This window comes from Oryctolagus cuniculus, chromosome 6 (genome assembly GCF_964237555.1).
Source record: "Oryctolagus cuniculus chromosome 6, mOryCun1.1, whole genome shotgun sequence".
Lineage (NCBI taxonomy): Eukaryota > Metazoa > Chordata > Mammalia > Lagomorpha > Leporidae > Oryctolagus > Oryctolagus cuniculus.
Window position 1 is genome coordinate 116,791,599 of NC_091437.1, and position 17,341 is coordinate 116,808,939.

The 17,341-nt window shown below is 36.7% G+C and overlaps 1 protein-coding gene across 1 annotated transcript in view; it reads left to right on the top strand.

The window, feature by feature from the left end:
- SLC26A7 (solute carrier family 26 member 7) overlaps positions 1–17,341 on the top strand; it is a gene marked incomplete in the record, with an annotated part of 135,722 nt that overhangs the window by 99,601 nt on the left and 18,780 nt on the right. The window contains 3 exon segments of the mRNA NM_001195763.1: positions 3,410–3,516; positions 4,530–4,596; positions 7,994–8,131. Coding sequence (NP_001182692.1) covers positions 3,410–3,516; positions 4,530–4,596; positions 7,994–8,131 — 312 coding nt within the window.

A 17,341-nucleotide genomic window follows, 5' to 3' on the forward strand; every position in this document is an offset into this window, starting at 1 on the left:
GAGACCTGTATGCTTTATCAGTTACCTTTCTAAAATCATAATAAATGCATTTAAACATAAGTTGTCTGTAGTTATAAGAAACAGAAATGGAATTTTTCAAATTTGATGAATGTGTAATTTACAACTTTTGAAGAAATGCTAACTAACTTGAGTGGTTTGGAAAAACCCAATTTACCTTATGATTTTTTTTAACAATTTATTTATTTATTTGAAAGGCAGATTTTACAGAGAGGCAGAGAGAGAGAGAGAGAGAAAGGTCTTCCATCTGCTGGTTCACTTCCCAAATGGCCATAAAATGGCTGGAGCTGCACCAATCTGAAGCAAAGAGCCAGGAACTTCTTCTGGGTCTTTCACACAGGTGCAGGGTTCCAAGGACTTGGGCCATCTTCCACTGCTTTCCCCAGGCCATAGCAGAGAGCTGAATTGGAAGTGGAGCAGCCGGGACTCAAACCAGCAGCTGTGTGGGATGCCAGCACTGCAGGTGGCGGCTTTACCTGCTATGCCACAGCACCGGCCCCACCTTATGATTTAATTCTGGAAGCAAGTATTGTTAAGAAGGACACACCTACAAGAATCTCTTGAAATAATGAGGAAATAGAGATCCAGATTCAGTCCTGGCAGAGCTAAGTTTGAGTAACTGAAAACTGGGAATAGAATTCATATCTACAAAGATGTCATGAAAATGTAGTATAATAGGTCATGGAGCGGCAAGGTGACTCAGTGGTTGCTAAAGTGTGCTTCACACTGATGCATTTTCAAAAAGAGCGAGGATTTATATGTTCCCTACTTAATATCAGCTTTGGGGTTAGTTTGTGATTGTAGGGTATAAGTGCAAAATAAGGAGGAAGGGAATATTTGAGAACACATGATGAAAAATATAAAAGACAATAGGGGCCCAAGAGCTACCCAATTCCTGATAAATGTGACACCAACATTTGGGTCTTTTACAGGAACTGTCACAGAGTACTGTTGGGACTTACTCTAACCAAGGGAACTATTTCTGATCTATGTTATTAATTTCTATTTGATATTTTTTTCAAAGCTGTAAGAGTAGCCCCAGGACATAATTAAGCATTAAGAGCCGAGCTTATTATTGATGATGTTGTGAGAGAGTAAATATGCTTTAAAAATAGAACCAGATGGTCTCAAAACTTTGGGTTGCTCTGATGAATCCTGGCCTCCAGCTTTGCGGGACATTAACTGGCAGGGACCAAGATCTTTAGTTCGCTATGCCATTTTGAATCATGGAGCTTGATCAGCAGGAACTGGACTTATAGAGCCTGTGGTGGCATGTTACTCTGTCTCAGTCAGACTCAGCATTCAGGGATGAGCAAAGACTCATGGTTATCAAAGAAAGTTGAATTAATGATCAAAAACTAAAATCTTAATTTGTATATGGTTGAATACAATGGAATACAGTAGGAAGGAAGCATGTACCATCTATAAACAGAAGACTCAAATGACTGTTGAGTCGTGAATAGCCTATGAGATGATAGGCTGGAAATGATGTCAAAATAAATAATTTGGCAATAAATTTGTAGATGGTGGCTCTTAATGTGAGAGTCATTTTAAATATATTTTCTCTTTCACTCTACAGTGTTTTTCCCATATCAAAAGGAATTTTACAGATAACAATCCTTTCATCTGCCTCCAAGGTCTCAGATTTTCAAAATAATCTATTGTTAATCTCTCAAGTGCAATGTAGATAGATAATACAGACATGGGGAAAAGTGTTCCAAGTTAAAAAAAAATGTTTCTAACTTGTCTGGGGAAAAAACCCAATCCCAAAGATTCTATGCTATTTTCATTCAGGGTATGGAGTAGTTTCAAACGCTTCCATTCGTGTATGGAATTGGATTATGTTTTGTTTTGTTTATTTATTTGAAAGTCAGAGCTATAGTGAGAGGGGGAGAGACAGAGACACAGAGTTCTTCCATCCATTGGTTCATTTCCCAGATGGCAGGAAAGGCCAGCACAGGGCCAGGCCAAAGCCGGGAGCCAGGAACTTCATCCAGGTCTTCCTCCTGCATGCAGGAGCCCGAGCACTTGCACCACCTTTGTTTCCTTTTTTCAAGCCATTATCGGGGAGCTGGACCAGAAGTCAAGAAGTTAGAACTGAAACCAGCACCCACATGGGATGCCAACTGTGCAGGTGGTGAGTTTCCCTGCTACGCACAGCGCCAGCCCCTGGATTTATGTTTTAAAGTGATAACACAATTATTGGAAAAGAAAGATACCAATACAGAATAGTAAGCACAGAAAAAGTGATACAGGCTATTCGGAGGAAAGCGAGTATTTGAAAATTTTGTGAGCTTGCTATTGGTTAAATGCTAGATTTTGTGTTTAGGAAGTATAATTTTCTGAATCTCACTAATTATCTTGCTTTTACAGATTTTTTTTGGTATCACTAAATCTGGAAATGTCAATTCTAATATAATATCTTGTTGCAAATTATAATTTTTAAGGGGTGGCCAAACTACAATGACTTTGGAATTCCAACTAAAGGAGAGTTTCTTGAATCTTTTGGAATGTTCTCAAGAATCATATCTAATTTTGTGGTTTTCACAATAAGTGACCCTTTGTTAAAAAAAATGATTTTTATATTGACTGACCTAAGAGTAACATGTTAGCATTATTTGATTCATTTTAAACTACTACATTAGTTGTTTTTATAGCAATCTTAGAAAATAGAATATTGTCAGGCATAAAAAAATCTGCAAGCAATTGTTTATAATATTATCACATTCAGGGGCTGGCACTTTGGCGTAGTAGGTTAAGCCTCTGCCTGTGGCACCGATATCCCATTTGGATGTCAGTTCAAGTCTTGTCTGTTCCACTTCTGACCCAGCTTCCTGTTGATGCACCTGGGGAAGCAGCAGAATATGGCCAAGGACTAAGACCCTGCATCCATGTGGGAGACCTGGAAGAAGCTTCTGGCTCCTGGCTTCAGGTCGGCCCAACTCTGGCCATTTGGGTAGTGAACCAGCAGATAAAAGATCTCCCTCTGTCTCTCTCTCTCTTCTCTGTAACTCTGCCACTCAAATAAATAAATAAATCTTAAAAAAATATTATTACCTTCAATGAAAAAGCAGTGGGAAATTATGGCATGCTTTTCAGTCACACACATCTACCAACTCCTTACAGATCTTAAATATCGTGTTTGCCCTGGGTTGAAGGAAGGATTGGCAGCACGGAAATAAAAGAATGAAAATTTCCTAGTTCTGTTGCTGAGATTCTATGGGAGCTAGGATTTGTTTCTATATTCTTGGGCCCTTATTTTTCATTTCATCAATAGCATATTCTTGCTTAGAGGTTTGGAGGTGATAAGATTGTAGAATAACATTGTGAGGACCTTAGCAATTACAAAGAAGATGAGATTCACATCTTGTGCTTCCTGTTTCTCTTCCAGGGTATCTGGGTTAGTACATATGTGTTTACAATCTGCTTTGCTGCCAACGTGGGACTGTTGTTTGGTGTTGTCTGTACCATAGCTATAGTGATAGGACGCTTCCCAAGGTAAGATCTGATTCAAATGTTCTGTTTACATTGACACAGCAGCAAAGCATGAGGGTACTTCAAAAATTCATGGAAAATGGAATTAAAAGATGCAAAAAAATTTAATACGTGCACATTGTTTTCATAATATGCATTTTCATGAACTTTTTGAAGATCTTTCTTTTATGATGTTGCCAGTTACTTCATTTCCATATAACATATATAAAACTATAATCATGTTTTGTATGCTAGGAGCAAATCAGAGGCAGATTAGAAAATGTTTTATCTACATATGATATGTAACATTGTTGGCTTTATGAAAAAAATATCAACATTATAAAAGAGAATATATAAAATCTATCAAAATAAACCCTTTAGCTACACTATACTACATCATAGAGATTTTTTAATTCAGTGAAAGGATATGGTATACAATGAAAAACAAACCATACAAAGATGTTATCATTTGGAAAATTAAATAACTAAGAACTTTTAGTTTTCAGAAAATACATATACATAATTTCTAGATAAATTGTTGAATAATACACTGTCTCTTTTTGTGTACTTATGAAACTTCCACGAACCATTTCCTTGTTTTGATCAATTCTTTTTCTGCTTCCGGAGTGTTTACCTACTGGAATCTACACACATATACACACTCATTATTATATGTTCCCATTGTGCTGTTGATTCCCTCCTTACTTCCTTTCCTTAAACGTAAAATCTTATCAAATATTATGTGCTCTGTGGACATTTTTTGCAATGCTTTACCCGTCCACTTTCTGTAGCTTGCAGATAATGATCTCTGGGAACCCCAGGGAAGTAATTTACATGTATTAATCTCTACTTAGGTGCCATTGTTGTTATCCACTATTCTGGACTATCACAGATATTTTATGAATAAATGGGTCATAGGATCTAAATCATTTCAGACATGTTCTAATTGTTAAGATAAAACTGCTTACCAATTTTGTTGCTTCCTTATTAATCTAGTGATTAAGAAATAATTTATTTTCTATCTGACTTTATTTTAGGTCAATGACTCTAAGCATAAAAAACATGAAAGAAATGGAATTTAAAGTGAAGACAGAAATAGATGAAGTAAGTTTATTTTCATTTTTCTTTATGTAATTATTAATAACTTTTGTGGGTGATAAATTCAGATATTGTAAGAAGCAGATAAATTATGACATTTAAAACATGAAAATTTGATTTTTCATTAGCATGAAGTTCCAACAGTTATACAAGACCACCAAACACTTGGCAATGGACATGCAAAAAATCAATACAACAAATTAAAATCTCTATGGATTGAGTGTTCAGATAAGACCACATCATTGCTCATAGAAATATAGCTCACAGTAGAATCATGGCCCTTATTAGTTCAGGCATTTGGACATCTCTTTCAGTACTAAATTTATATAATGTAATCAAAACTGAACTGATAGTCTATTATAAATTAAGGATGGAGGAAAATAGAGAATAAGAAAGGAATAAAGCTTAGTTGGCTCATCTTGTTGTTGGTATGTTTCTTTTTAAAACTGGATGAGAGTATTTTAGTAGAGGGTCATTTATTCTGATGATTCTGGAAATGCCTATATGATTGGATTCTTTCATAGTGGACACCTTATTTTATATATACCTAAATTTTTTACTTGAAAGTTGCAGAAAGAGGGAGAGAGGGAGGGAGAGAGAGAGAGAGAGCACTGAGAGAACAAACTTTTTTCTGATGGTTCATTGTTAAATGCCCTCATTGGGAAGGGCTGGGCGTGGCCGAGATTAGGGAACTGGAACTCAATCTGGATCTCCCATGTGGATGGCTAGGATTCATGTGTTTGCTTCCTCCCAGGGTATGCACTGGCATGAAGCATTAATAGGAAGCAGAGCTCGGACTTGAATCTAGGTACTCCAATATGGAATGCAAGCACCCTGAGGGACGTTTTAACAGCTGTGCCAAATGCCCATCTTCGGAGACTTGGTTCAGAAAACAGCTCACATAAATTGTTTTGCTTTACCCATGCTTAGGAAGCGTATTTGGTAGTATTTGAATTCTAGGTTCTAGTTTGAAGGGATGACCACAATAGTTTAAAGAGAGGGAGAGAAATATTGACTTCCATTATTTTTGCTATTTAAAAAAACATGCCCTCTCGGGGCCAGCACTGTGACACAGAGGGTTAAAGCCCTGGCCTGAAGCACCGGCATCCCATATTGGCCCTGTTCTAGTCCCGGCTGCTCCTCTTCCAATCAAGCTCTCTGCTATGGCCTGGGAAAGCAGTACAAAATGGCCCAAGTCCTCAGGCCCCTGCACCTGTGTGGGAGACCTGGAAGATCTCCTGGCTCCTGGCTTCAGATTGGTGCAGCTCCAGCCATTGCGCCATCTGGGGGGTGAACCAGTGGATGGAAGACCTCTCTCTCTCGGTCTCTACCTCTCTCTGTAACTCTGTCTTTCAAATAAATAAATTAAAAAAAAATGCCCTTTCTTTAAACCTATTTTGTAAATGTTTGACTAACTCCATCTCATTTATTTTTCACATTCACTGGTTTCGGTACCACGTGATTCCCCTCAGAATGGAGAGAACCAGCTTCCTACAAGAAGAATCAATGTCAGGGTATTTCCAATTTTCTGGAAAGTAGGACACAGAGTCAGGAGGCCTTCAGTGATTCCCAAGGGCAATGGGCTGTGTTCTTAGCAAGTGTGGAAAGTATACACTTACAGAGAGCTATTTGAATTCAGAGACTTTTAGGGTGTTCCAGGCTGAAGTTTTCCACTCACTTTGCCTTGTTTTTTACCTTATAATTTCTATGGCCATGAAGTGTCTGTATAAAGTTTCAGACTTAGTTTGTGGGCCCCTGAAGTCCTCTGTATACCCATCCTGCATGTGCGCATGCTCTAACCGTGACTGTTTTCAACATAAAAATCACTAGTGAATGAATCTGTCTATTCCTTACCTTCTTGTGAATTAGGGTCTGAATGTGGAAGTGCCAGTTTTCTCTGCGTCTCAATCTTGATTCTGGTTCCAGTCTAGTCATCTGCCTCCCCGCCCCCGAATTATAACTGTTGCATGGAAATCTCATGTTATTTAAAATATTATACCTCATTAGTTATTTAGTGCTTTGTGTCAAAAAATGAGGACAAAAAAACTAAGGGCAAGATTTGAATACAATTAGGTCAAGTTTTTAGCTAACTTAGAACAAATGATCATCTTTTTATGTTTTTTATGTATTCTCTAACCCCTCTTTATATGGAATACCTATTTCCATTTTGGAAATCTCTTCCCATGCAGTGAATTCAACCCCATTGAGAAGGTCTTTTCTGGAACTCTCTCTCTCTCTCTCTCTATATATATATATATAAATTTTCATATTACCTTATATGAGCATATTAGCACAATCATGTGGTGTGATTAGTGGGTAGATCTAAGATTTGATGTTTTTTGATACCTAACTATGAGAAGTCCAAGAATTAATGTTTTATTTCTGTTGCTTAAGGGTTTCTCTCATGATGAAAAATCAGTTTCGCAATTTAGTCTGTTTTCTTGACTTTTTGTTGCAAATCTTCTCACTTTCTAGTGTTTAGTTTTATACCTAAAGAAACATTTTTGATGGCTAGCTTTAAATATTTACCTAATTTGAAAAGTGAAGAACCTGAGAGAAGTTAAATGAATTGTCCCAATCACTTATCTAATATTTTTCTCCATTTCTTCCTTCTTTCTTTTCCTTTCATCTTTCTTTCCCTCTGCCTGTATGCGTGCCTCTTTTCTATGTCTCCTCTAAGTTAGTGCTAAAACCAGAAGGAGTTTTATTGCTGTATTAGTTAGTAAGCAGTTATTATTTCACAGAATTTACCGCCCTGTCAATTTCTAGATCAACCATTTGTCCCAAAGATCATAGAGAAGGTGGTTTGGTTGCACAGCAGCAAGTGAGGCCAGTAATAACTGAGGAAATGGCCAATGCAGACATGCTTGTGTCAGAACTTTTTCTTCTCATTTTCTGAATCTCTCACCTACCTCCTGCAAACCAGTGTAATCTAGGACTGCACAAAGTGAAATAACATTCCTGACGGTACCTCTCCTCTTTTTCTAGTTACATTTCAGCTGAAAAAAATCTATGCTATTATGAGCTAAATGGTAGACATTCAACGTTTTATGACATATTTTCATTTTTCAAAAATAGTGATGGCTAAGTAAATTATTTTCAACTGATCGGCTGAATAAAAGTGGTTTTTTAGTAGGCTAGATCTTCCTGGTATTTGAATATTCTAGGCTTGGTTCACAGGTAATTAATGTTTCTTAGTAAAGGTGAAGTACATATTTTCCCTAAGAAGTATGGCAGTACATTAATATCTAAATAAATTTTAATAATGAAAATGGTAGTTAATACATTGCTTCTACAATTGAGTGGCATTTGGATTTGTAAAATTTTACACCCATTGGCTATAACTATTACATACCTTATTGAATTCAGAGATCTGAATCTATTCCTTTTATTCCTCTGAAAGGAAATGCTGCGGCAGGTGAAAATCATCTCAGTAAACAACCCACTTGTTTTCCTTAATGCCAAGAAATTTCGTACTGATGTAATGAACATCATCCAGAAGGAAAATGTCAATAGCCAGGCACTTGATGATATCAGCAAGGTAAGAGAAGTGGTTTCAAAATTAGGGTGTCATACTATAGGTAATCATGAAATAAAAAATATATTGTATAAATAGCAATGCATTATCAAATTGTCTGGAGATTTTTTCCCTCTCAGCAAGACCTAATATTTTATTTTATATTTTATTTTGTTCTTATAGTTAGCTTTTAGGTTATCACTGTCTTGTTCACTCATTGATTCATTCATTCAATATATATCTAAAGGACATGTATAGTAGGTCCTACAGCCCAGAGAAGAACAAATAAAACAAATAATATAGTTTAAAGGGAACTTTTAAGAAGAAAAATGTTAAATGCAACCCATGTGTTAGAACATGATAAATGACTTAAGAAAAGAATAAACAATTTTTATCATTATTATAAAATTCAGCAAACTTTATCTTCCTAAGTCATGACAGTTACCAAACACTGAATCAAGTGCATTAGTGTGATTTAATGTCAATAACCCTTCAGTCATCATTTGTTTGTATCCTTAACCCTGCTGCAATATTAAGATCATGGAATCAGTAACTAAGCTGACTGGGTTTACCACTTACTAACTGTGAGATCTTTTTTTTTTTTTTTAAGATTTATTTATTTATTTGAAAGGCAGAGTTACAGAGAGAGAGAGACAGACAGACAGACAGACAGAGATTCTATTTTATGACTTACTTCCCAAATGGCCACAATGGCCAGGCCTGGGCCAGGCCACACCCAAAAACAAGGAACTTTATCCAGATCTCCCATGTGGGTGCAGGGGCCCAAGCTCTTAGGCCATTTTCTACTGCCTTCCCAGACACATTAGCAGGGAGCTAGATTGGAAATGGAGCAGCTGGGACTTGAACCAGCGCCTGTGTGAGATGCTGGTGTCTCAGGTGGCAGTTTTACCAGTTACACCACAATTCCAACCCCTAACTATGGTATCTTAACTGAGTTATTGAATGTTGTTTTTCAGTTTCCTTTTCTGTAACTGAGGTTTTTTTTTTTTTTTTAAATGAGCTAATTTACACAATGCAAAGCATTCAGAATAGTTTGTGACCTACTCTATACTGAAAAATTGTCTTATTATCATCAGCATGGTTGCTCCCTCCTCTCTTTCTCTTATATTCATGGGCACTTGTTATCTCTCAGTCACTCAAATACATAAGAAATATTAGCTGCCCCATTTCATGTGTGTAAGGAGTTTTTCTGAATTACATCCCTGCCTCTTACAGCTTCACACTGCTGCTTTTGGGTCTCACCATGATCCATATCATGGAAGTCTTGCGTCTAGGATCATATAAATAATTGGCAGGGATCCAGGCAAAGTGAAATGTTAGACCCCTTTTTAAAAGTTATTGGTAGTTTCAAGTTGATGACAGCACAGCATTAAACCAAATTGGAGACCTTTCTAAGCACGAGGCCATGTGCATGTGCAAAGGTTGCAAGCATGACACTGGCCCTTGACTATATCTATCACTGGACCTCTCTTAATTCCTCCTTGAACTTCTTAGGGTTTGATTTTCAGCACAGTACTGGGAATCACCACTGACAGATTTGGGTTGAGAAGAATTTGCTCTGTTACCAAAGTGGGAAGTATAATTTTAGTTGTTCAGGTAAATACTAGGCCTATTTCTTTCACAAATTCATGTTAAATACTATGGCAGTCCTAAGCCATATTATGTTATGTAGGTTCTTGTGGACTAATGTTAAACTAAAAAGCTACCATGCCTAACAGGATTTGTTCAAAGTTCCAACTAATTAAATTGCAAGAAGTTTGTTGTCTTATTTTTCAAAGATGCAAATTTACTTTTTGAAATTATATATTACTGTATGGCCTTTATTAGGTTTACTGCAAAATTCTTTTAGCTAATCATTTATTGATAATTAATAGTTTTTCTTTAGAATGTTGCCCTGCAAGATTAAGTTTACTCCAACTTATTTTCAGGAGTTGAAAATTAGCATGTGCTGATTTTGTAGCATGTCTAATCAGAAATAAACCTCTTAAACAGCATCTCCAGTGAGGAGATATCCCATTTATGACTCTGTCTTCATGGAAGTTTAGAAATGTGAATCTAATAATCAAATAGAATTGCTTGAATTCAAGTTATGGATAGGTAATGACAGCAAAGGGTATTATTTAACTCTGAACTTTCTGCTGCTAAAAAAAGGATCTGTTAAGACTGAGTTCTACTAGATGAGAACAATGCAAACATTATGTACATGCCATAAATTTTAAAGGATATATCAAAGATTCAGATGGCCATCTGGAAAGCTGCTGTCTGAGGAACTGGGGATAAACCTTCATATAAAAAGGTTAAATGGGCTGTCTGGAACTGCATCTCCTGTTATTGTCATGTGCTATCTGTCAAGGATATTTGTTTCTTGGTTTAAAGCTTATGCATTTATTCCAAGTTCAGTTTTAGATAATGAGTCTGCATCAGTGGATCTCAACTGCATCTTTTCCTGCTGCCATTATGCTGAGTATGCTGTCTTGAACCACTGTACTTGGCTGATGCCCGTGTCTTCTCTACTCTGACAGATGTATTTTCAACAGGCACTGGTGATGGAAGGGTCGTTTAAAATATTCCAAAGCACAAACTGTAAAAGATCTATAGTTTTGTTATACTGTGGCAATATAAGCCATAATACAAAAGTTAGGAGCTCTCAGGATGCTAACGTTTGATGGAGTCCTACATATTATTTATAGACTACAGATACTCACGAAATAATATTAATCACCATTTTGTGGCTCCTCTTCTGAAGAAAAGAATTGATTTGTTATTTACCCCCAATTTTTTCTTGTTCAGCAAGGTATATTTTTATAAATCCATTTTATTTTTTGAAAGTTTCAATTTATGGAAAAATTGAGAGATAATATAAAGAGCCTACATGCATCACACCCAGGCCCCTTATTATCATTATCTTGCACTAGTGTGGCATATTTGTTACAACTTCCAAATTAGTTTTGTTACCATGAGTGAAAGTTTGTGATTCATTCATTTTTTTTCAGTTTTACCTAATGTCATTTTTTTCGTTCCAGGATATCATATACATCATGTTCCATTTACTTGTACAGCTGCTATGTGCCTCTTGACTATGACAGTTTCCCAAATTTGTCTTTTAATTTTTTTAAAAAAATTAACACATAAAAATTGTACATATTTATGGGGTATCATGTGATGTGTCAACACATGAAAACACTGTGTAATATAGATATTTAATGTTTCTTTATGGTGAAACTATTCAAAATCCTTTCTTCTATTTTTAATAAAGAAATAGTAGTATATTATCATTATCTATACTCACCTTATAGCATTATTGTGTAATAGAACATCAAAACTTTCTCCTAAGTACAACTCAAACCATTAAACAGCCTTCTCTATCCCTTCTTTCCCCTTTCTCCCCCAGCCTCTGATAATCACTCTTAAATTCTCAACTTCTATGAGATCAAACTTTTTTTGGATTCCAGATATGAAGATCATGTGATACTTGTCTTTTTCTGTGCTTAGCTTATTTCACTTAACAAATTGGCCTCCAGTTCTATCCATGTTTATTTCAATGTGTATATGTACCACACTTTCTTTCTTTTTTTTTTTTTATTTTTTTTATTATTTTAGCTTTTATTTAATGAATATAAATTTCCAAAGTACAGAATATGGATTACAATGGCTTCCCCCCCCCCATAACGTCCCTCCCACCTGCAACCCTCCCCTTTCCTACACCCTCTCCCCTTCCATTCACATCAAGATTCATTTTCTTTTCTCTTTATATACAGAAGATCAGTTTAGCATACATTAAGTAAAGATTTCAACAGTTTGCTCTCACACAGAAACATAAAGTGAAAAATACTGTTTGAGTACTAGTTATAGCATTAAATCTCAATGTACAGCACACTAAGGACAGAGATCCTACATGAGGAGTAAGTGCACAGTGACTCCTGTTGTTGACTTAACAAATTGACACTCTTGTTTATGGCCTCAGTAATCACCCTAGGCTCTTGTCATGAGTTGCCAAGGCTATGGAAGCCCCCTGAGTTCACCGACTCTGATCATATTTAGACAAGGCCATGGTCAAAGTGGAAGTTCTCTCCTCCCTTCAGAGAAAGGTACCTCCTTCTTTGATGACCTGTTCTTTCCACTGGGATCTCACTCGCGGAGATCTTTCATTTAGGTTTTTTTTTTTTTTTTTTTTTTTTTTTTTTTTTTTTTTTCCAGAGTGTCTTGGCTTTCCATGCCTGAAATACTCTCATGGGCTTCTCAGCTGGATCCGCATGCCTTAAGGGCTGATTCTGAGGCCAGAGTGCTGTTTAGGAAATCTGCCATTCTATGGGTCTGCTGTGTATCTCACTTTCCATGTTGGATCATTCTCTCCCTTTTTTATTCTATCAGCTAGTATTTGCAGACACTATTCTTGTTTATGTGATCCCTTTGGTTCTTAGTCCTATCATTACAATCAATTGTGAACAGAAATTGATCACTGGGACTAGTGAGATGGCATTGGTACATGCCACCTTGATGGGATTGAATTGGAATCCCCTGGTATGTTTCTAACTCTACCGTTTGAGGTAGGTCAGCTTGAGCATGTCCCGAATTGCACATCTCTTCCCTCTCTTATTCCCACTCTTATATTTAACAGTGATCACTTTTCAGTTAAGTTTCAGCACTTAAGAAGAATTGTGTATTGATTACAGTATTCAACCAAAAGTATTAGGTAGAACAAACAAAAAAAAATACTAAGAGGGATAACATATCAAGTTGCTCATCAACAGTCAGGGTGAGGGCTGATCAAGTCACCGTTTCTCATAGTGTTCATTTCACTTTAACAGGTTTCCTTTTTGGTGTTCAGTTAGTTGTCACCTATCAAGGAGAACAAGTGGTATTTGTCCCTTTGGGATTGGCTTATTTCACTCAGCATAATGTTTTCCAAATTCCTAACAGGGATCACTTTTCAGTTCAAATTTAAACACCTAAGAATAATTGTGTGTTAATTACAGAGTTCAACCAATGGTACTAGAACAAAAAAAATACTAAAATGGATAAAGTATTACATTGTACATCAACCTTCCATTTGTTGGCTATTGTGCATTTTGCTGCAAGAAACATTAGAGTGCAAGTGGCTCTTTGGCATACTGATTTTATTTCCCTTGCATGTATACCCAGTAGGGAGATTGCTGGATCACATGGTAGTTCTATTTTCAATTTTTTGAGGAACTTTCGTTCTGTTTTCCAAAATGGATTTCAAATTGTTTGACAACTCTGACAATTTATAGTAGCATTATTCAGGTATTTACTTTTAAGGACATTATAGAGCTCATTATACCCTTCTCATTATATCAAGAGCGCCCAACTCAAAAAGACAAATACCTATATTTTTCTTTGATTTGTGGTAGCCAATATAGAGTACAAAAATGTAACATGTATTACTGAAATTGACATCTTGTTATTTGATTATTTGATATTTGATAGCTCTTGTCTATACTCCTGTGTAACAGTCGTGTTTCTATTTTCTACTTGTTGAATTCTTTCCTTAGTGGACAATTAAGCCTGTGACTCTAAAGTACATTGAAAGTGTGTTGTGTCAAAAATTAAAGGGAAGAAAAACAAAGAAAGGAAGAAGGATGGAGAGAGGGAGGGTGAGAAGTATATACAATTTTAAGTGCTTAAAATTGTAGATATGAAATACATGAAATCTGTTCTCTTTATATAAATGTGCTTTAAAAAGAATAAATATTATGAACTTGGACTATTCTTGTTTGTGGAAATATTGAGCACCTTGAGGTAGTGTTTGCTAGCTTTCTCCACTGCACAATTGCTCTATTTTCTCCATTTTCACATGGTAGTTTTTGGAAATGAGTCCCTGTGTGCAGCCCACACTTAAGGTGTGTGGAGTTGTGTGAAGTGTCTATATAAATTATAGGAAATTATTCTGTCTAGGAGATGTCAGATGAAATATATTTAAGAGGAGGGAAAGCAAACTCACATTTGTTGAGTGTTTCTAAGGGGCTAATCTTTTTAATTAGGCTGCCTAACTTAATCATCACCAGTCCCACAATGTCAGTGACAGTGTCTTAATGTGACATAGAAGGAAGATTGAGACTTAGAAATGTAAAATAACCCAGTGGAAATGGTGCAGCTAGTAACTGTAAGAGCCAGTCTTAAACTATGTAAGCTGCACCTTTGCCCATGAAGAAGAGAAAATAGAAGTTTCCTAGGCCACCATTTGATGAAAACTGATTTCACGAGAGAAGCATTAAATGCAGTGGCCGGGAACACAAGGTTTGAGATTAGAAAGGCAAATGCTTTGGTTGTGGCCTATGCCCTTACTAGCTTTGTGACTTAACATGTTATTACCTAACATTTCTAATGTTTAAGTCCCTGCGGCAGCAAATGAGGTCAATATCTTCATAGGATTGTTCTGGGGATTCCATGGTAATATAAAGTCCATGATGCACCATGAATTCAGAGGAAATGTCAGTTACCATCATTATCATCATCATTAACAAAAATAATGATCCATTATTTGAGAAGTAGACAGCATCTGATCTTGTCAGAGGTTATCAGTGATGATCAGAGAAGCTTAACTGAGATACAGAGCCATTTTCTTTTTTTTTTTTTTAACTTTTATTTAATGAATATAAATTTCCAAAGTACGACTTATGGATTACAATGGCTTCCCCCCATACCGTCCCTCCCACCCACTACCCTCCCCTTTCCCACTCCCTCTCCCCTTCCATTCACATCAAGATTCATTTTCGATTATCTTAATATACAGAAGATCAGCTTAGTATACATTAAGTAAGGATTTCAACAGTTTGCTCCCACACAGAAACATAAAGTGAAAAATAATAGATGATTTTTTTTAAATGATGATGAAATCAGATCAGACCTATTGTCATGTTTAATCCCAGTGAGAGTCAAGTTGGGAATTGATAATTTCTTTTTTTTTTTTTTTTACAGAAGATCAGTTTAGTATACATTAAGTAAAGATTTCAACAGTTTGCACCCCCATAGAAACACGAAGTGAAATATACTGTTTGAGTACTCGTTATAGCATTAAATCTCAATGCACAGCACATTAAGGACAGAGATCCTACATGAGGAGTAAGTGCACAGTGACTCCTGTTGTTGACTTTACCAATTGACACTCCTGTCTATGGCATCAGTAATCTCCCTATGCACCAGTCATGAGTTTCCAAGGCTATGGAAGCCCTCTGAGTTCTCCGACTCTTATCTTGTTTAGACAAGGTCATAGTCAAAGTGGAGGTTCTCTCCTCCCTTCAGAGAAAGGTACCTCCTTCTTTGAAGACCTGTTCTTTCCACTGGGATCTCACTCACAGAGATCTTTTTGCCAGAATGTCTTGGCTTTCCATGCCTGAAATACTCTCATGGGCTTTTCAGCCAGATCTGAATGCCTTTAGGGCTGATTCTGAGGCCAGAGTGCTGTTTAGGAAATCTGCCATTCTATGAGTCTGCTGAGTATCTCACTTCCCATGTTGGATCACTCTCCCCTTTATTTATTCTATTGGTTAGTGTTAGCAGGTACTAGACTTGTTTATGTGCTCCCTTTCACTCTTAGTCCTTTCATTATGATCAGTTGTGAACTGAAATTGATCACTTGGACTAGTGAGATGGCATTGGTACATGCCACCTTGATGGAATTGAATTGGAATCCCCTGGTATGTTTCTAACTCTACCATTTGGGGCAAGTCAGCTTGAGCATGTCCCAAATTATACATTTCTTCCCCCTCTTATTCCTACTCTTATGTTTAACAGGGATCACATTTCAGTTAATTTTCAACACTTAAGAATAACTGTGTATTAATTACAGAATTAAACCAGTCATATTAAGTAGAACAGACAAAAAAACTACTAAGAGGGATAATGTATTAAGTTGTTCATTAACAGTCAGGGCTATGCTGATCAAGTCACCGTTTCCCATAGTGTCCATTTCACTTCAACAGGTTTCCTTTTTGGTGTTCAGTCAGTTGTCACCGATCAGGGAGAACATATGGTATTTGTCCCTTTGGGACTGGCTTATTTCACTCAGCATGATGTGTTCCAGATTCCTCCATTTTGTTGCAAATGACTGGATTTCGTTGTTTCTTACTGTGGTATAGTATTCTAAAGAGTACATATCCCATAATTTCTTTATCCAGTCTACCGTTGATGGGCATTTAGGTTGGTTCCAGGTCTTAGCTATTGTGAATTGAGCTGCAATAAACATTGGGGTGCAGACCGCTTTTTTGTTTGCCAATTTAAATTCCTTTGGGTAAATTCCAAGGAGTGGGATGGCTGGGTCGAACAGTAGGGTTATCTTCAGGTTTCTGAGGAATCTCCAGACTGATTTCCATAGTGGCTTGACCAGTTTGCATTCCCACCAACAGTGGGTTAGTGTCCCTTTTTCCCCACATCCTCGCCAGCATCTGTTGTTGGTAGATTTCTGTATGTGAGCCATTCTAACCGGGGTGAGGTGAAACCTCATTGTGGTTTTGATTTGCATTTCCCTGATTGCTAGTGACCTTGAACATTTTTTCATGTGCCTGTTGGCCATTTGGATTTCCTCTTTTGAAAAATGTCTATTGAGGTCCTTGGCCCATCTCTTAAGTGGGTTGTTGGTTTTGTTTTTGTGGAGTTTCTTGATCTCTTTGTAGATTCTGGTTATTAACCCTTTATCTGTTGCATAGTTTGCAAATATTTTTTCCCATTCTGTCGGTTGTCTCTTCACTCTCCTGACTGTTTCTTTTGCAGTACAGAAACTTCTCAATTTGATGCAATCCCAATAGTTGATTTTGGCTTTGACTGCCTGTGCCTCCCGGGTCTTTTCCAGAAACATTTTCTTTTTTTTTAACTTTTATTTAATAAATATAAATTTTGAAAGTACAACTTTTGGATTATAGCGGTTTTTCCCCCCATAACCACCTTCCCACCTGCAAACCATCTCATCTCCTAATCACTCTCCAATCCCATTCTTCATTAAGATTCATTTTTAATTATCTTTATATACAGAAGATCAACTTGGTTAATACTAAGTGAAGATTTCAACAGATTGCACCCACATCTACATACAAAGTATAACATACTGTTTGAATACTAGTTTTACCATTAATTCCCATAGTATAACACATTAAGGACAGAGATCCTACGTAGAGAGTAAGTGCACAGTGACTCCTGTTGTTGATTTAGTAATTGGCACTCTTATTTATGATGTCAGGAATCTTCCGAGGCAGAGCC